This window comes from Thermobia domestica, chromosome 9, assembly GCF_964235325.1.
Source record: "Thermobia domestica chromosome 9, izTheDome1.hap1.1, whole genome shotgun sequence".
NCBI lineage: Eukaryota > Metazoa > Arthropoda > Insecta > Zygentoma > Lepismatidae > Thermobia > Thermobia domestica.
This window is the reverse complement of record NC_137462.1, coordinates 55,290,733-55,312,649: the sequence shown is the minus strand read 5'-3', so window position 1 is coordinate 55,312,649 and position 21,917 is coordinate 55,290,733. Positions and strand designations below refer to the sequence as shown.

The following is a 21,917-nucleotide window of genomic DNA, read 5'->3' as shown; positions in this document are numbered from 1 at the left end:
AGGAATAATTTTGGATAACAAGTTATTATTCAATAAGCATTTACAGGTAATAACTTCTAAGGCTAGGAAGAACTTAGCTATGTTAAAATGTCTATGCCGTAATTTTTTGAATGTCAATACGTGTAAGACTTTGTACATTTGCAATGTGCGATCCCATCTGAAGTACTGCACTGTTATTTGGAATTGTGAAACTAAGTATTTTGTAAATGCTATAGAATCTGTTCAAAACAATTTTTTGGCTTGGTTACGATGGAAGTTTAAAAACTTCAAAGATAAGAGTTTGTCTTGCATATCTAAAGACCTTTATTTGTTACCTCTAACTGATAGGCGGTGTATTTTTGATTTAAGTTTTTTTCATAATATTCTTCAAGGTGTCTTTTCTATTGATGGTCTCTGGTCCATAAGAATTCCATATCGCAATGTTAGAAATTTTGTACCCTTTGTTTCGAATGTTCCTACCCTGAAGAGTTCAATTTATAAAACTATAGATACAGCCAATAAGTATTACCATGCTATAGATATCTTTCAAAGTAATTTTATTAAAATTCGTTCACAATTAATTAAAATTCTAAAGGACAAATAATTTTAACTTGTAAGGTGCCATTTGAATTTTTTTTTAATTTGAAATTTAAAAAAAAAAAAAAAGGTTTTCTTGTTCTCTCTTTTAACTTTCTTTCTCTTTTCCTATCATCTTTTTTCTTTTATCTTTGCTTTCTTTTTTTGGATACTACACTTCTTTTTATTATTATTATTATTATTATTATCTTGGTTATGAGTTTCACATGCCATATGCTTATTTTGTATTCTTTGGTAAATTTATCTTATTTTTATTTCTGTCTTTGAATGAGTGTACTTTAATAAGGTGTCATTTGATTTGAAAATTAAGCTTATATTATTTTATGATTTACATGTATGTTCATTTGTAACTTTGACTATATGTATGTTCCTTTTAATATGTTATATACTTTTTTCCTACTGTATACTCATCTCAATGTTATTTTAGTCTCATGACTGGGTGTACTTGTTTGAGATGTACTTAAGATGATATTTCTGCTTATTTGTTTTCTCATTATGCTTTTCATTGTATTTTTATCTGTAATACCCATTGCTTTTTTTTTTTTTTTGGCATGTTTCAATTTTATGTTGTTTAAATGTAAGCGCCCTATAATTGTATAATCCTTCTTGGGGGCACTTTGTGGCTGTAGCTGTTTGTCCCTAATAAACATTTAAACATTTAAACATTATTATTATTATTATTATTATTATTATTATTATTATTATTATTATTATTATTATTATTATTAAAGATTTGAAAGTGAACATATTGTAGGTACCAAAAATAGAAATAAATAAAGTGTTAGGAAGCTGGGAATTATATTTAAAGACTTGAAAATTGAGATAGAAAAAAGGTGTATCAAATGATTTGTGAGATACCTAGGTATATTGTAATATGCGGAAGAGAAATGTTGACATTACGTAAAACAACTTGGCTCAATCGAAATGTGGATATGGAGAAAATAAGAATTTACCTGAGTTGAAAGAAAAACCAGTAAGTGAGTATTAGGAAAACAGAATAACTTTCTCTTAAGAAAATTAAAAGTATTGTAGTTTTGAAAAAAGAAGAAAAAACAATATAAGATATTTAAGCAGAAGCTGTCTTACCCGGTATGATTCCAAAGTTGAACCTTGAATCTGAAGACAAGGGTTTGTCGAGCATCCCCCCCCCCCCCAAAAAAAAAAAGTTCAAGTCTATGTCCGGAAATGACCTCACCCCTTCAAATGGAGAACTATATACAGCAGCTGGATCTATATGTCCTATATATCAAAGTGCTCCGCATAGTAGATTAAGAATATAATATGCACTACCCAATGATATCCTATATCAAGGTAATAAAATCAAAACACTGATTATTTCACTATACATATAATACATTAGAGGACCTATAAAGCTGTGAAAACCATATCGATAATATCCAGTCAACAGTAAGTCATATAGTATCACAACTAATGTGACTCATTATTACGACTAGATGTGACACATTCGATGTATTTCAATCTCTATATTTTCCTCGATTTCACCTATATACGTTGTCAGATCGGTACGTTCCTTATATATTCGTCAACTGTTTGTCTGCAGGAGTTGTTTGCTAGATCTCATAGATTCTCGTTTCAGGTACAAAAACGTTCATAGATTCTGGGTTACTAATTAGATGCAAACTAGTCGTGGTGGTAATTTGAATTCATTTACTCGAACAGAAAAGCTCTTTCTTTGTATCTACATAGAGCCGATTGGTCGCCCTTCAGGGTTTAAGCCCTCTCGCCAAGACAAGATTTGGATAATTAGAGGGAAGAAGGCTCCGGCTGGATGTTGTTCTGGAAAGATAGTGCTGCCAGGCCTTTGGTTTTAAGGTGTGAGGGCCACGTAACTCACACTTTTTCGAAGTTACTGGAAGTTGGACATATATGGATCCTCCATGCGCCTCATCCAGGAGTCGCTTGAACTCCTCACCTCGGGTATTTATTTTGGTTTTAATACCTTGATATAGGACATAATTGGGTACTGCATATGATATTCTTAAGCTACTAGTTATGTGAACACTTTAATATATATGAAATGACATAAAATCTTTAAGTTTAACGTCCCACTGTTATGCCGGTTAGGCTAAAGGAGACGGTGATAATGAGAAATAAGTGAAATGGTGGAATGAAGAAAGTGGGAGGAAACGGGAGAACCCCGAGAAAATCCACAAGCACAGTGGTTTGTCCACCACAAAGTCCACACGGCGCGAGCAGGGATCGAACCAGGGACCCCAAGCACCGGAGGTGAACGCTCTACCACTGAGCCACCGCGCCCCCCTACTTTAATATATACGACATACATTGTAGGTCCAGCTGTTCTATATATTTCCACCCCTGAAGGGGTGAGATCACTTCCAGTAGAGCTCAAACCTGTTTCAGAACTTGCTCGACAAACTATTTCAGGAGATATATAGGTTGTCCCCCGATTTATGGTTCAACTTTTGAATTATCCCGAGTTAGCGGCAAAAGCTTTGTTATGAGGATAAGAGGGATTAAAGAGAGTAAATGTTACGGTAAAATGAAAAAAACTCATGGAAGAAATATATTGAAGTGCAATAAAAATGTCGCGTATCCTACAAATTATGCTTACCTCCTTTTTCTTTATATATATCGACATTTCTGAATGGTTCAAAAAGGAAAGACTACTAAAAAAAATATTTATTCATTACTTGCTTTCACTATTTTCTAGATTCCATTGCTCTAGTTGTAACAAGCGAAGGCATAGTAAGATGATGTAGCTTGAATAGGTAACTGTCGAATGAAAAGCACGCTAAATCACAAAGATTGTCTGCAAAAAAATGGAAACAAGTTCTTTTTATGGTTGTACTTTCTAATCTAACTTTGTACTTATATTTGCTTAATGAAGTTACATTTTTACTTTCAAGCGACTATCGGAGAGAAGGAAGTATTGTGATAGCGAAAAAAAAAAATCGAATTCGAGATTCTAACGGCTTAAAAAATCGAATCCGAGATTCCAACTGATTTACGTTTCATGATTATTACAAACCGAAAAAGTGATTTATCGATGTCTGTCCGTCCACTTAGCTGGCTGGCCGTTCGTCCCTATGTAAACGTGTTCATTTGCCTAGAGACTGTTGAACGTATTCGCATCAAATTTTAATTTTAAGATATTTAAAGGATTCTGGAGGGAGTTTCCGAATTTTTTCATACCCCTCAAATTAGAGTAGGGTGAAAAAATTAGTTTCTTTCTCTTTTTTTTTTTCGAAAACGACTCTAAGGATTTAATTAATATTTTATATATCTATAATTCATTAACAACCCTATATTGTGGTACAAGTCGTTTCTCTGAGAAAATATCTACGAGGGGATGAAACCTTAAATAGTTCTCTTTTAGCGTTCAGCACATCTACGAAACTATACTTGTAGTACCCTGGTTCCTCTTGAACCCTAAGTTGTAGAAAAGATGGTATTTTGAAAAAATAAGTATTCTAAGGGAGCATAGGGTTTAAAGAGAGAGAGAGAGAAAGTTTGCGAAACACGAATTCTACGGGGAATGTAGTGAACTTGGATGACTTTTTGCCCATCGCCAATCTCCGAAACCATTAGACATAGAACCTTAAATTCTTGTATAAATATTCTCCTTTTGCCCTAGGCTGCAAATAAGACAGTTTGGGGAATATTGTACCCTGATGGGGGAATGGTGCTTAAATGTTTTTTTCGTGTTCGCCAGATTTCTCATTCTATTACAGCTAAAACCTTGAAGTTGTATACAAATGTTCTACTTATACCCACTGCATATCATAGCAGGATGGAATCTTAAATACTTTTATTTAATTATTTATGTATTTATTTAGTCTATTGATGATGATGATGATGATTATTATTATTATTATTATTATTATTATTATTATTATTATTATTATTATTATTATTATTATTATTATGAGAAATGATCAATTTCTAACCAGAATTTATTTTATCCTGGTGTTGCTGTGCGTAGCTTGGCGTCCATGTCCCATCCTGTGATAGGTAGTCCTGACACTTTTCTGCGACAACGGGCACTTGAGGAATGCCGAGTCTCAGGCAGTGCCGATGCATGATAGCAGCAAGCCTAGCACTGTGGAACTGGCGGCCCCAGCGGAGCAGCGCTGTATCATCAAGTTCCTTCTCAAGGAAGGCGTGAAACATGTTGAAATCTTCAGAAGATTAAATGCGCAATATGGCGAAGAAACTCTCAGTCTCAAGTGTACGAGTAATATTTAAAATTCAAGGCAGGAAGAGAATCCGTTCTACACGTGGCCCGTATTCTACGCTGAGCTACTGCAGTCAACGAAGTGAATATTCGTCGGGTAGAGCAGCTCATTCTGAGTAATTGACGCATCCGTGTGAGAGAGTTGAGTGCGAGAACGAACACCAGAGTTGGAAGTGTGGAAACGATCATCCACGAACACCTGCACTCCCCGAAAATCACAGCCAGATGGGTCCCAAAAATGATCGTCTGGTCTCAGCATTTGCAGCTATTTCAGAGAGAAGGTGAGAACTTCCCCCTGCAAAGATAATCACCTATGATGCGAGCTTGATGCATCACTACACTCCGAAGTCAAAGCGCATTAGCACTGAATGGAGTCATCCAGACTCATCGGAAAAAAATCAAGACACAAGCGTCACTGGCAGTGATGCTGACGGTATTCTGCGACAAAGACAGGGTAATATGCACTGATTTCCTGGAACGCGGGGTCACAGTCAATGCAGCATACTACAGCAACATCCTCTGGACCAAAGTCAAAGAGGCTTTGAGAAAGAAATGGCCACAGACGGTGAAGGATTGCATGATCATCTTGCATGACAACGAATGTTCTCATACGACCACGACAACGGTCACAGCTATCATCAAACTTAATCGGGAGATCCTATGCGATCCCCAGTATAGCTCCGATCTGTCGCCTTGTGACTTCCATCTTTTTGATCCCCTCAAGGAGCACATTTATATTTAAAATTTATGCAAGAAATAGAGTACTAAACGATCTAATCAAATTAAATTAGGAAGATGAAGCTCGGTATATAAACTACTCATTAAAAGTAAGTAGATATGTATTCCAACAATTTAGAAAATTTCCGCTTAAAGGAACATTTCCGATATTTTTCCGATATTCAAACTTTCTTTGCCGTTTGTGATCGCATCACGTAAAAATGTTTTAGAAGTTTAACATGTATTCTGGAACACAACATATACCTCAAGAAAGGTTTTTGTTATGTTACTTTTACTGAAGGCTGTATCTTCAGGGAATTAGGGATGGTTCAAAATTTACGAAAAAATAGAGTACCTCACGAGTAAATCAAGTTACAAAAATAAAACAGCATATAAACTTTGCATTACGGATTCGTTGACACGTATCCCAACGTTTACTAAACCTCTGGATTTAAAGGGTGATTTTTTATATTTTTGGCCACAATGAAACTGACATTGTCTATTTGATTTACAACTCGGGAAAACGGCTGAACCGCTTATTATCTTTGGAACTTATTTAGTATCTACGTCAAGCTTGGTTTCAACCACGCCACTTCGATTGAAGGGCGTGCCCTAATGGAGATATATTTGTTTTTAATATATGCCAAAAAGCAGAGTATCTTACGCTTTTACCATTACACTTTCATTGAAATGCGTATCCTAAAGGACAAGTGAGTTCAAATACGAGGGCTATCCAGAAAGTAGATTACGTTTTCGTCTGTGTCCGCTAGGGGCGGGGCTAGCGCGGCCATCTTGGGGTCAGAGCGTTGCGCAGCTCAGTCGGCATCTAGCCGTGCTAGTGAGAGGTTCGTGCTGTGCTCCGTTAAGATACTGTGACGGTTTGAAATGTCTGCGTTAATTGAAAATCCCGCGAGCTGCGAGGTGCGTCCAGTAATAAGGTTTCTGACAGCAAAAAACTGTAAACCGATAGAAATCTATCGGCAGCTGTGTGAAGTGTATGGGGACAACATTATCACTGAAGGTGGAGTGCGACAGTGGGTCATAAGATTTAAAAATGGCCGAACCAATGTTCACGACGAAGATCGAAGTGGGAGACCCAGCAAAGTGACTGCCGAACTTGTCGAAAAAGTCGATGTTAAAGTCCGTGAAAATCGAAAGTTCACAATAACGGAACTTTCTTTGAGTTTTCCACAAATTTCGCGAAGTTTGTTGCACGAAATCATCAGCGAAAAGCTTGGTTACCACAAGTTTTGTGCAAGATGGATTCCAAAAATCTTGACAGAGGACCACAAAAATCAGCGAATGGCTGCAGCGTTGCACTTTTTGGACGCCTACAATAAGGATGGTGACTCTTTACTCGATCGCATCGTTACTGGTGACGAAACATGGGTGAAACACGTGAACTGTGAAACGAAATTGCAATCAATGCAGTGGGGGCACACAGGTTCTCCCCAAAAACCCAAGAAATGCATGCAAACAATGTCGGCAAGGAAGATGATGGCGACTGTTTTTTGGGACAGAAAAGGTGTGATTTTGGTGGACTTCCTGGAAAGAGGCACTACAATAAACGCTCAAAGGTATTGCCAAACTCTGCAAAACCTCAGAAGAGCAATTCAAAACAAGCGCAGAGGAATGTTGAGCTCTAAGATCTTGTTGATTCACGACAACGCCCGGCCCCACACGGCAAATGTCACGCGTGAAGTTCTTGAATCTTTTCAGTGGGAGTTGTTTCCTCATCCGCCGTACAGTCCCGACCTGGCACCGAGCGACTTCCACCTATTCCCAGCAATGAAGAAGTGGCTGGCTATGCAGCGTTTTGATGACGACGAACAGCTGCAAGAAGAGGTAACGAAGTGGTTGAAGTCGCAGGCGGCCGAATTTTTCGACGAAGGAATTTCCAAGCTCGTACATCGCTACGATAAATGCCTTAATTTGAATGGTGACTATGTCGAAAAGTAGTATTTGTGTGTGGCTTTCATCTGTATATAATAAAATTTGTTTCCTATACTTTGTTGATTTTTTATTCCAAAACGTAATCTACTTTCTGGATAGCCCTCGTACTTTCAAAACAACAGTACTTTCCATGTGAAGAACAGGCATTTATTTGTTAGTATATTATTAAAATTAAAAAGACGTTGTCGGCTACATTATAATAGTAAAATGTGTAAACTAAAGTCCATTCTAAACAAGAAGCAAATTGACAGCTCAAAAACACGTGCAAGTTTGTTTTGAAGAAAGGAGTCTACGTCACACAGTTATTGCGGTCACTCGGCGAGGGTCAAATCATAAACGCCCTTTTACCAACAGTGGGTGGAGGGTTTCCTTGGCAACAGACCTTAACATTCCAATGTTGCCGCTAGTAAACACGTGTTTTCAGAAAGAAAGAAGATATTTTTAGTGTTTCGTTTCCTTGTGTGTGGGAGTGATTTCTAGATTATTCTTGTGCATTCGAGTTTTATCTTTGTGTACAATTCTGTAAATATATTTGTATATGTGAGATATTTTGTTGTATATATCGTGTGGTGTTGTGTGTTTGTGTATATATATTTATATTTGTGTATATAACGAATATATAGGCTATTTTATATAATGTCCAGTGAAATGGAGGACATTCTCCCTGCAAAACGGCCGAGAACACATTCTTCTGAAAGAAAGAATGTTTTAGGGAAAGGTATTCCTATTAAAGGACAATCAAGGGAAATTATTTGCTCGGTTCGGGACTATTTCGAACAGGAAAGGGACAATGGAGGACCGATTATCCCTGTAAATAAGGTGCTTGACAGGACTGCCGCTGCTGTAAAAGTAAATAAATGTATCATCGTGAAAATTGGCAAGAAGAAGTTCGAAAATAAAGAAAATCAATCCGGGTCTTCAAAATTAGAAACTCCAGGCAAGAAGAGAAAAGTAAGTAAACGTGTGAAGAATTTGGATACTTTCCAAAAAGACGCTATACGGCGACATATTTATTCTTATTATCAAAAGAAGGAGCACCCCTCTCTCCTGGAATTACACGCGTCACTCCAAGAAGCCGAACTTTTTCAAGGAAGCAAAACATCCTTGTATAGTATTATTAAAAAGTTGGGGTCTTCGTATAAGAAAATAAATGGAAGGAGACTTTTAATGGAGAAGCCGGACGTTTCTGCGTGGCGATGTAGATTTCTTCGGGAAATATTAAAACATAATTTTGATAATATAGTGTGGCTTGATGAAACCTGGGTGAACGTGAACCACAGCGTTAGTAAAGGATGGACCGACGACACGCTTCAGAGCACAATGGGATTGCCGTTAGGTAGAGGGGGAAGGATTATACTTCTTCATGCCGGTACGTCTTCTGGGTTCCTCCCAAACTGTTCCCTTCTCTTCACATCCAAGAAAACAGGAGATTATCATGAGGAAATGAACCAAACGAAATTTCTTCAGTGGTTTCAGGAATCTCTTCTCCCCGAACTGCACACGCCATCCATTATTGTTATGGATAACGCAAAATACCACTCAGTTATTGCTGACAAAGCTCCTACTATGGCTACTAGAAAAGAGGATATTGTTCGTTGGTTAATTCAACGCAACGTGGAGGTTCGAGATGATTTGAGAAAAGCAGAATTAATGCAACTCGTGCAAAGATACAAACCCCAATTCCCCACATACGTCATTGACAAAATCGCTACTCAACATGGACATAAAGTAGTGAGACTTCCCCCTTACCATTGTCACTTCAATGCCATAGAACTTATTTGGGCACAAATTAAAGGGTACGTTGGCCGTAAAAATAAAAGTTTCACCATGTCGTCTGTTGTAAAATTAACAGAAGAAGCCATAGCCTCAATTACTGCAGAAAACTGGAGAGATGCAGTTAACCATACGTATAAAGTTATTCAAGATGCATGGAAAAATGAAGGTGTGCTTGAAGAAAGTGTAGAACAATTAATAATAAGTGTTGGTGGTTCCAGTGATTCATCTGGTGAAGAGGAGCTTAGTAGCAGTGACATCAGTAATAATGATGATGATGACTTGAGTGGAGTCTATCCACTGGAATAAATTACATTTCAGGTATGTCTGATTCTAAATTATGCTTGCGTTTACCTTTCTAGGCCTATACTGAAATAAAACGAAAATAGTAGTTCTTTCAGAAAATGTGTTCCGGGGGGAGGACACAAGTAGTATTCTGGGGGGCACTGCTGGTACTATTTTATTTATTATTATATGATAAGACGTATTATTTTGATCTCGTCCGGGGGCACTCTCAGAGCTCCGGGGGGGCAGTGCCACCCCAAAAACATGTTTGGAAGAAACCCTGAATGACAAAAGCAAACTTTTTTTTTCTTTTGGACAGCACAATATATATAATATGTTCCAGTGATAAAAAATTGAAAAAGCAAAATCGTCGCGGGAAAGAAAAATTGTTTACTGATCTCATTGCAGAAATACTTGTTTCTTACGTTTAGTCAGTATAGTACCGTAGAACGGGGTGAAACAGATCACTAGCACACACCTACATTGAAAGAGTGCTGTCACCTATCGTTTCAAATTGAGTGTAGGAAATATATCATGAAAAGAAGGGTGATTAGACACGAGATCTGTGAGCATAGAAAGTTAGAGTATGATGCATGCAGATTGTGTGTATAGTGCAAATTTGCTTAATGGTAAAAACGTAATTATTGCAGAACCCTGTTTCCGTTATATTGGTGTGACTACAGTACGCAGTTATAGCTTTTAGCGTCTGCTAGAGAAACAACATAGAAAACTAAAAAACTAAAGTTCATTTATTTGTAAATATTTGTTGACAAATTTCTAACAAATGCATATTTCTACCAGCCCCAAATTTCAGATGAATCCGGGCATTCAGAAGTGTTTTGTAAGTTCTTTTTATCCTCATGATTTGTTTATATTTTTAATTTATTTTTTCCTCATAAGCATTTAAAAGATGTTCTACTGTTAAAAAAAACACATTTAAAAAGAATACTTTCTTTACAATCACAAGCAAGATTTCATTTCTCTCTCTCTCTCTCTCTGTCACATAAACACACACATACACAGCCCTCCCCCTTCCCAACATGCAAAAACTGGGACGACAAACATATCTTTTCATCCATCCAAACAAATCAATATTTAGAGATTTCCTTTTTCGTTGACTCACAAGACAGTTCTAGCCCGAGAGCTAACCGGGATGCGCACGAAGTGGCAACAGCGTACCACGTGCTTCTCCAAACGTCAATTTGTTTCTAGTTTAGAATGGACTATAATTGAAGTAAGGTTTTGAACCTGCCTTGGACTGCTTTTGTCATCTCAATTTATTAAATTACGTCTCCTAAGAATATTTCACAAGCTTCTCACGCTAGCAAAGTGAAACTTGGTATATGACCTCCTTATTAAGAGCAAGTGAACACATGCCCCAACGTTTTTGCAAATTCCGTTTTTAAGGGCAAGTACATTTCTCATTTTGTTTTCAATATATATAAAGGATATCGAGGTTGTCTGTCTCATCATCAAAACGGACAACACCTTTCAAATGAATCTTTGAATATAGTTAGTACTTGGCTTGAGCCTGGCTTTTATCATGTTATTTTGTAGTAAAATGCGTATTCTAAAAAGAAGAGAGGCTTCAAAATTAATGCCAAAAATAGAAATGAAATGAAATCTTTAAGTTTAAAGTTCCACGATTATGTTCGTTAGAATAAAAGAGACGATGATTAAGACAAGTGAATGATGATGGACGAGTTGGTAGAATGAGAATGTCTGAGGAAACGAGACTACCTGAGAAAACCAAGGAACACGATGTTGTCCACTACAAACTTACTTGCCCGAGGATCGAGCCACGGACATCACGCGCCAGAGGTAAGCGCTCTACCACAGAGCCATCGTGCCCCTCTAATGCCAAAAATAAAATATAGGAGCTCCTCAAGTTAGCGAAACTGAACTAAGCTTATCATTAAAAATAAGTGAATGCTTACCCATACCTTTCTGCAAATTCTGCGTTTAACGACGAAAGGGTTTCTTCACATTCAAACTGACGATGTATCTATCATCGGGGAAACGGCTGAACCACTTGAACTTAACTTTTGAACATAGTACTCTTCTCGAATAGGCTATTTAATATTCACTTTTTTAGTGTTCTGAGATCAAGATGTACGCGAAAAAATATGGTGTCTCACTAACCCCATAAGTTTGACAGATGAAACTCACTACATAAACTCGATAATAAAAATAAGTTGACACATGTCCCAGTGTTAAGATCGAGAAACATGGAAGAAACATTTGGAATGGGAGGAGTGGAAATCTGATGAAGACACAGTTATTGTGTTGAAACTGTGGTGCGATTTTTTTTTTATTCATATTATCACATAGCTTTCCTCAGTGTGTTATTGTGTTTAAAAAACATTTAAAGGCCCAAACCAAGAAAAAAACTCATTAGTCCCAGGATCTGCTACTGGCAGAATATTTAATAATAATAATAATAATAATAATAATAATAATAATAATAATAATAATAATAATAATAATAAAATAGTAGAGTAAGAGAACAGTTTAAAATGAATTTTTGAACATAGTTAACACTTGAGTCAACTAGAGCTTTTATCATTTCACTTCGATCAAAATATATATGGTAAGTAAAAGGGTTTAAATATACCTTTCATTTTTTTCCGTAAAAATTTCCTTTTGTTACGAAGAAAGGGCCTAGTAAAATATATGACAAAAAATTGTCCAAAGTTCTTTTACACACAAAAAATTAAAGAAAATGAAATTCACCTACAAGATATAGGACGTCCTACACGGTGGAGACATACAGATGTTTTCCAACCTTTGCCAACAGCTCCTGATTTTTAGCCAGACGTCTCCGATGTAAGAAAATGTCGCCCAATCCAACATTTCAAAAAGTACTTTCCTGATACATATATATATATATATATATATATATATATATATATATATATACAGTGAAACCTCTACTAACGGACACCTCTATAAAGTGGACACCTCCCATAACGGACATATTTTGTAATCCCCAAACACTGTAATAGGAAAAAACATATTGGCAAACCTCTCTAAAACGGACACTCTCTAGTACGGACACGGACAGTCTTTCTTGCCTTTTATAGGTATTATTTACCTCCGTATTACGGACACTTTCTCTAGAAACAAGTTGTAAAGTGCAATAAAAATACACTTTTAGTAAACCATATGTATGTCACCAAGGAAGAAAGTGTGGGTGTGACAACATTTTCCCTCCTCACCTGTCTGTTCAGCAACCCAGAGAAAGGGTCTCTGTTTCACAACACCTTTATATCCTTTGCTTGCATTCCACTCCCACCCAACCCGCTTCAGAAACAAAAGTGATTGACAGTTGCCCACTGTTTGGAATGACACATCATTCTACTGTCCCGCTGGGTGGAATCTCTAACCAAAAGAAGACAAGTTTGGTATTTTTGACCACGGGTACGCATGTTGTCTTTAAAAAAAAAAAAAAAAAAAAAAAGTCATTACTGGACTGCAATTAACTCACGAATTAAAGCAACACACCGAAAACGTAGTAAGTAGCGATATCTGTAAAGTGCAGAGAACTATAACATCTTATTCTATGTTGTGCCTCGAATTGGATGGCGCAAGATAATGAAGGTACAAAAATATTTTTTTTCTAATTGCATATTACCTTGTTTACTAATTTACGTAAGAAAATATTGAAACCTCTCTAAGGCGGACACCTCTCTATAGCGGACAATTTTTGATTCCCCACGGCTGTCCGCTTTAGAGAGGTTTCACTGTGTATATATATATATATATATATATATATATATATATAAACGGACTAACACAGTATATCATGTTAAGACTGGTAAGATCTTAAACGCTACGCCTAACGAGATCAAAAAATTATTTGGAGTTACAGTTACGATGTATTTGAAATATCCTGGGCAGCGAATGTACTGGGCTAGAGGAACAAGGATTTCAGCAATTGCAGACTGCATGTCACGCAACAGATTCACATTTTTGAGAAATAATTTGAAAGTTGTAGATGATTTAGCTGGTCCGGAGATCCCAAAAGAAAATGACACTTACTGGAAAGTTATATCTTGTACGAGAAGGGTGTCTGTCAAATGCTGGAACTAAAACAGGTTCAATAGATGAGCAAATAGTTTCATTCTGGGTTCATGTCAAGATGAGTCAGTACATTAGGGGTAAACCAAACCCCTATCTGAAGGTATTTGTTGCACGTTTGCTCGATGGACTCACGTTAAACAAAGGCAAAGGGGACACCATTTTAGAAACAGATAATCCTGAAATGAAGAATCTCACCATGGGTGAAAAAGCTGTTATGTAACTAACTTCATCTCTTCCGGAAGATGTACAATACATATGAATCGATTTTCTACGTCCATTACATGCCTTGATTTAATTCATTCGGAAGCCAAGATAAATGGAACTGGTACCATAAGAAAAGGAAATATTCCCCTAGCTGTACGTTTGAAACGTGACAGGGAATTGCAGTCACTAGGTAAAGAATCAATTGATCAGGTGGTTAGAAATGATGGACAAATATGTAAAACAAAATGATTTGATAATAAGCCTGTGTTATTGGCATCTTCCGTAGACGGCTGCTTACCATTGGATGAGAGTAAGAGATGGGGTAAGAAAGAGAAAAAGTATGTGACTGTCCAGAGGCCAAAAATTGTAAAAAGTTACAATTCCGAAATGGAAGGTGTTGATCTTTTGGACAGAGTTATCTTATACTACAGAATTCAAACAAGAACGAGGAAATGGACAGTCAAAGTTATTACGCATCTCTATGACTCTGCCACTGCAGCCAGCTGGTTAGAAGTGAGGCGAGGAAACAGTAAGAGGCACATCTAGAAAAAACAGATTACAGTTTCTCGACTTTAAAATGTCTCTCGCAGAATCCCTCCTCCACGGTACAATGGGGGGGGGGCTCAGTGGTAGAGCGTTCACCTCCGGTGCTTGGGGTCCCTGGTTCGATCCCAGCTCGCACCGTGTGGACTTCGTGGTGGACAAACACTGTGCTCGTGGATTTTCTCGGGGTTCTCCCGTTTCCTCCCACTTTCTTCATTCCACCATTTCATTCATTTCTCATCATCACCGTTTCCTTTAGCCTAACCGGCATAACCGTGGAACGTAAAACTAAAGATTTCATTTCATTTTTTTCCACGGTACAATGAAAATGATGGATATGGAGAGACAGAGACAGGGACAGAGAATGAAACTGATGAAGAAAGTGAAATGACAAGAAATCTAGGTAAACGACAAGCAACAAGTCCCCATCCCTCAGTTGAGTTCAAGAAGAAAGGTTTTCTTCATATGCCCGAAATTATGGAAAGCGAAGCACATAGATGTCGACTTCCTGGATGTAAGAGCAATAAAAGCCAGAGTTCTATGCAAGGCATATAATGTTGACTTGTGCCTGGTAGCTACTAGGAATTGTTTCAAGGAGTACCACAGCACAGTGTAATTAAGAACAATATATCTAAATGTAGACGAAAAGATTAAATGTCATCGATATAACAAAAGTTGTTCATTATACACATTTTAAATGCATATCTATATTTATGTATGTATATTTATAATTTACAGCCTTTTGTTAATCCTTGTAATAATATATTTTGTTTACAATTGTAAAAGAATAGTAAAATAGTTGGAATAAACTTTGACTCATTCTCAATAAACTTTGAAAAATACTCTCACAAAACATAAGCTCGAGGCTCAATGTTATTTCTACAGGGAACATTCAATTAAAACACTAAGAAAAATCTGAGTTGATATTTTTTTCTTGAATTGACTTTTACATCCGATTTTCATCTAGGAAATGCATTTTTGATGACAAAATTCATTTTGGTCTTGTCTTGGGTCTCAGGAAGCCACAGAAAGCCGAAAAGCTCACAGCTTGCAATTCGCAAAGCAAGAAGTTACGGGTGGGAGAATATAGTAATTTGTTTCAAATTTAAATTTTTCCATTTAGCTAGACAGAGATCCACATTAAACAGCAATTTATTTATTATTTTATACTTTATTTGTTTCATTACATTTATAGAATTGTGTTTGCTCAGTAGGTCCCTCTTTTGTTTCAAATAACCTCGGCGCTGAAAGGGGAGAAACGCCAACCCGGGAAATTAACAGATTCACGTTTGAAGCAGTTTCTGTGATGATTTTTTTCTAAAAGTATAAACAATCAGAAGAACTTAAGATCAAATGCATATTTCGGTACGAAGTCGGATCAAAGTCTAGATATTGTTGGTATTACATCATTATACTACTTTAAAAACTAAGGCAGAATGTGAAAAACTAGTAATCAGAGTAACTAGTCGGGATTTAAGCAAAACACCTCTTGTTAATGAGGTGAAATCAATTGTTTCCTTAAATATTTTTTTCAAGGTGAAGATTAAAATAATGACCTGTCTACTGTCGTGATCCGAGATGTGTTTTTGATTTTGCTTATTTTGATCGAGTGCTTGGAGTTTAGTGTACATTTTCAACACCGAGGTTATATGGAATGTTACCTACAGTTGTGGAATTCGAACCATCATAATGAGTTAAAATTCAAAGCTGTTCCACCGCGAATGAAATCCAGAACCCCGTGACCAAAGACGCCCACCCAAGTCACTACACAACGCTTGAATAAGCTTATTATTACTTTAGCATCTCCTGATTATGCTCGAAGCTAAGGGAAGCGGTGACGATGATGAAAGAAATTGTGGGAATAAGAAAGTGGGGGAAAACAAGAGAGCTCATAGAAAAACATCGCACACGGGTTTGTCCACTACAAAATATTAATAGTAATCAGAAATGTATATTTTTGTATTTCCTTATAAAGCTTTAGGAATACAAGTGTGTCTGCTACATACCATTTGGACATGTTATTTATTCTTTCGTTTAACAAGACAAAATACACAAACACACACAGAAGTTCAAAAACTCATTTCAAATGTTTAACTGTTTTCTAGTGATGACGTAAGAAGTAACGTTGATTTCATTCTTATTCATCTAGATTTACCGAAGCGAAATGTTGGACAAATCTGCCATGAAATCAACAGACAGCATTTATTATTTAAAAGCAGCAGAAAATGCCTAAACTGAACAGTTAACTTTTGGGAATCAAACTATTACGTAAAATCAGCGATTATCAGCGTTTAACTGCTATTATTAGCAGTATTTTTAAAAATATTGGTATGAACTTGAGCGTTTGAACACACATCAGTATTCTGTATATGCCACTGATATATATGTACTTGCTTGACATTTCACTTACACGGGATGTTCAGTTGGTTGGTTAGAAATTTAACGTTCTTCTCAGTACTGACGTTACATGAAAGTGGGCCAACAACTTAACGCAGAATCCAAGTCAGATGAGCTAACAACAGGAATCGAACCAGGTCGTATGCTAACCATATAGCCGCGAGGCAGCTATTTGATCATAAATAAGTATATGCCAATACACCAAGTGTATTAAGTGTATGGGGTAGCACAAATCCTGCTGACACCTACATGCAACCCAACATGCGTGGTCGCATAAAACTTATTTGCATAAAACCATTTGATACTAGCATCTTCGGGTTGATAAGCACCTAACGTTCAAGTCAAGTTACTACATTTTTTTTTTAAATAATATTATTCAGAAATGAAAGAAAGAATAATATTATAATGTATTTGTATAATTTTCTAGAGACACAACATACCACCTAGTAAACCAGCGAATGTCTCTGAGATGGTCTTAGTTCTTACTTAATATGCCAGCTAAGCCAATAAAATCATAATTGAATTGATTATTCTTTCAGAATGGGGAACGTATCAACAACAGAAAATACTACACCAAGTGATATTTTCTAAGTGACAAAATTTTGCAAGACGTATAAAAATATTGAACTTAAAGCTGGCAGCTCAAAAAGACAGAGAAATATTTTCTTGTCAACTCTCCGTTCATCATTAGCCTTGTTCGATTGTCAGTTGTTCTCTTAATCACTTGTGAGATTTGTTCCATATTGATCAGAATATTGCAAAGTCTCCATACTTTATTGGAAAATTCGAAATGAGCTGAGACAGACAATTTCGAGACAAGACGGTGTTTTTTGCAGACAAGACATCTTAAGGGTCTATCCGGTTTGCCATAAGAACCAGACTGTATGAAGTGATTAGGTCAAAAGTCAGGCTGCGTGCTAAATCGAATTTGGAGATTTAAAATCCAGACGTGAGATATTTCAACCACGTAACCTCTGTGTGGGTGCCCTGGGTAATTCGCAGATACATATACTTTATTATTATTATTGATTTTACTCAAACAATTTGACTTTTGACAATGTTCTATCCATATTTATCTTACGTGTTATACATCATTTTTAAGCTCTTCATTACGTCTTTGCAATAAGCTTTCAATTAGCCATCTCCTTAGTATAGTTCTTGAGATACGTGAACGACTTTATTTATTTATTTTAGATTTCCCATTGACGTTAATGTTCATGTTTCGTGAGTTTTTGACTATATTCCATCCATGTTGGAACAATTCTCTGTTGGAATATAGGATCTACATAATCTCTCTATATTTAAGCTGATGAGATAAATTGTTTGTTTTTCATTGATTTTCCATTGAAATTAATGTTTCGTTTTCTTTACTACTACTACTACTACTACTACTACTACCACTATGTTCCATTCATTTTAATTTGCTTTTAGAATATAGAATCTACATAGCCTCTTCTAAATTTTAGTTGAATTTCAGCAACTCCCCAAAGTCTGTTCATATCACTGCAACCGGATAGACCCTTTTCTCTCTTCTTGCGCATTTCCCTAGACATGGCAATTATTTTGTAATTTGTATTTAGCAAACTCCTTTCGGCATGCTTCTTTATAATAAGCTAATTCCAAATTATTTTACACGGTACTAAATACAGTTTCTGGACTAAGATACCTAATATTGCCCCATTACTCGTATTAAAGAATATGTGGAGTTTCAGTTGAGAAATACTTAACAAAATGACCTTCGGTTCAAAGAATACTGACATGAAAACCCAGCCATTTTGAATACTCTAGAGTAATTATTTTTAATCTTAAAATATGATGTTACCACCAGGTCTGAAAGCGTTAACGTAGAATTGCCTATGTTTCACTTGTTGGCAAATGCTGACAGCTGCAATTTTGTCCAAACGATGCTTTTCATAACAACTAATGTGTTTCTTGGTGTGTATGATGTCACTGTAGCACTACGTCAATGATATATACAGGGTGTCCCAAAAGTAATAGCGAAAAATGAAACTCTCAGATTCCTGGCACCAAAATAAAAAAATAAAAAATTGATATGACATATAGTCTGGAAGTGGACAGGGGCGGAGCTAGACAGCTTCGAATGTGGGGGGTAAGGAACTTGCCAATTTACAAAACCACATTGAAGATGCGTGTGAACAGTTACGCAACACACTGGAAATGATGGAATGCATTTGAAACTGACGATTAGCACGTTGCAGAGATGTGAGAGGACAGTACTTTGCATATCTTCTGTAGGTACGTTTATTGTTAGCACGTTGATTAACAATTGATAGTGCTATTCTGTCTATGTACAAATACAGTAGGTCATTGTGGGTTTTGACTGTTATTTCAGTACATAACACAACTAGTTACACTTCTTATTTCTACCCTCTATCTGCAAGTTTCTATCTGGTATACTACTTTAGATTGCCCCCTGAGATTATGCAATCATGATAACTTCGACTCCCATTGCACATGTGCGTGCAATCGTGCCATGGATAACAACTTTCTTCTGTATGGTTTCCATCTTTACTGCACCGCTTCATTACCCCTGCCGTACAGATATTCCGTGAATCCCTAAATGACGTATGGAGAATCTCCAGCGCAGTTATGTAACATGTGTTTAACATGTTAAGCCGATATGACTTTTTTCTGAACCCCTTTTCAAGCTCGTATCATTATTCCGCTGGCAAGCGTGAAATTTTTCTCCCCATAATTCGAAGCTGTCTTGCTCCGTCCCTGTCCATTTCTGGACTGTATGTCACATAAGCATTTTTTTTCTTATTTTGGTGCCAGGAATCTCTTGTTTCATTTTTCGCCATTACTTTTGTACACCCTGTACATATTTCTTGCTTTATTTCTTGTTCCATAACTTCAGTTAAGAGTGTTCCTAGGGTGGATTCGACTTCCTATCTTAATTTTATCAGCTTCATCTTCCCACGTATTTTACTACTGGACTACTTTTTCGCTTGCTATTAGAGCTCGTCTGCTAGTTTATGTAAGAAGACACAGAAGTTTGTTATTCCTGTATTTTGAATTGCAATTGTTTGTTTTATACATATATACGTAAGGCTATGTTTAGATAGCATACTGGGATACTGCAATTAATATCTACAATAATTTCATGACAGAAAAAGACTGGATAAGATTTGATAAAATATTTCGAGTACGTACTTCTAGAGCCATGATATCCCTTGTCAACATAGTTCAGCGTTGACAAATTTAAATGGACACGAGTAATGACATAACAGGATTTTGGAGTATCTGAAATTGTTATGGAGAATGGATTGTCACTACTTCTGCAACTTCTATTTACTTCGTATTGATCTGCACAACTTTCCTCTACAAAATTCCCCTTTCACAGGATTGATAGCGAATGAAGTTAAGCTATATTTAAGTTTCTTAAAATTTATTTTATGATATTATTGAATAAATCTATTCAAAATACATTTTTCGATTTTGTTTTCTCCTTTTAAAACCTTCAAAAATTACGAATTTATAAAGAGAAATGAAATATTCTTGATAAAACGGTCATTTATAGGATAATACGCAACACATTTATTGTATGTAGCTGCATGTGGAAGTTTTTATATATTGAGGTTATATTGGCAATTTGTTTTTGTTTCGTACAGGAAAGGAGTTTATTCCTATGAAAGAACAGTAACAAACGGGGAACACCCGCATATAGCACTGGAAGTTAATAGTAACTAGTTAATTAAACAATAGTAGAAACACATTGCAGTATAGTTTTAGGAAGCCCATAGTTTTCGTGTTTATGGAAAATGGCATTGCTCTTATTCCAATGCATGATACCAATATATCGGGCCAAGACCGGTGACGTGGTCCTGTAATCTAGCTCTTGAATGCAGAATAAAATGGTGGGGAACGGCATAGGTTGTGAGGTATGATCATGCATGATAATCAACACACCTATCAACTGCATCGAACTCAAGGCCCGATCATAGCTTTACAGGCATGTTTTATCGTAAACTATTTTATAATATCTAATAATCTACAGGGGAAAATTTATAAACTTCCCAGACGAAACCACACGAACAAGAGAAATATAATTTATAAAATAAAACTCCTACCTCATACTGTAAACTTCTGGTCAGCTTTAAATAAATTAACTGCGCCATTCCCTCTTTTCCAAAGATATCTATGCATTCCATACGGCGGCCAGAACACAGGCGACACGTTTTCCAATCCATTGTGTACTCTGTAAGTGAAAATAAAGATTTCAGCAAATAACAATTTATTAATTCCCATCTCTCATCTATATTTACATAAAACTATTCAATAAACAACATGTTATTGTTCCAGTGGCTGTATGTAATTGCACTAAAATAACTTCTCGGAAATACCTAATTTAGTTTCTGGTTTTAGGTCTCTATGGTCTACGGTCACAAATGGATATAATACACATAGAATAAATGAAAGAAATCCAATATAAAATAAAAAAGCGTCTTCAGTTTTCTAGTTTAGATGCAACTGACCAATAAGGAAATTTCTCAATGCTTTTTAAACAAGACAAATGATTCTATTAATTTCTTTCTTGTTTCCCCTTTGAAAATGATCTGAAATTAATTTTCTGCTCCTATAAGTAATACGCACTTCCTTTAACTTACCTAAAACAAGTAATCAGAATGAGTTTGGGAAATTAGTCTCTGGTTAGTTTCGTAACATTGTAAAATATAAACTCATATTTTATCTCCGTTATTTCAGAATTCCCCACTCACACAAAGTGCTGGTGTAAACTTCATTTTAAACAGTTCAACGTTTCCCCATAATTCTGAGGCACACAACGTTGATTTCACTTTTATATATAGTGAGAAACACGTTGTAGAAATTGCTCTCTCTGGTTTTTCCCGTTAGAAGAGTAAGCTGCAAAGACACTATGCATATCCACTTACGTTCAATAAACAGTTCACATACTAAGTTTCAACTAGGAATGTATCGATATCCCTTTTTCACCGATACCCAATACTGCCGATACCGATACTTTTGGACACATTTCTTATATATTATCAGGAAATTTCAGAATAATAAAATGATCAACATTGTAATAGGGTTCATTAGATATAAGGCCAAAATTTGACATAGAAAGACAAACAGCAGAATTTCAAATTACATAAGTTCCACACAAAAAATATATTTCTTCTAAATTTAA

At 36.2% G+C, this 21,917-nt stretch overlaps 1 protein-coding gene across 10 annotated transcripts in view; it reads right to left on the bottom strand.

Moving 5' to 3' along the window:
- Window positions 1-21,917, bottom strand: part of LOC145694663 (uncharacterized) — a 278,706-nt gene that overhangs the window by 242,781 nt on the left and 14,008 nt on the right. For all 10 annotated transcript variants that reach the window (XM_081771132.1, XM_081771131.1, XM_081771129.1 and 7 more), the window contains exon 2: window positions 20,839-20,966. In XM_081771132.1, coding sequence (XP_081627258.1) covers window positions 20,839-20,958 — 120 coding nt within the window. In that variant the 5' untranslated portion in view covers window positions 20,959-20,966. The remainder of the gene's footprint in view (window positions 1-20,838; window positions 20,967-21,917) is intronic.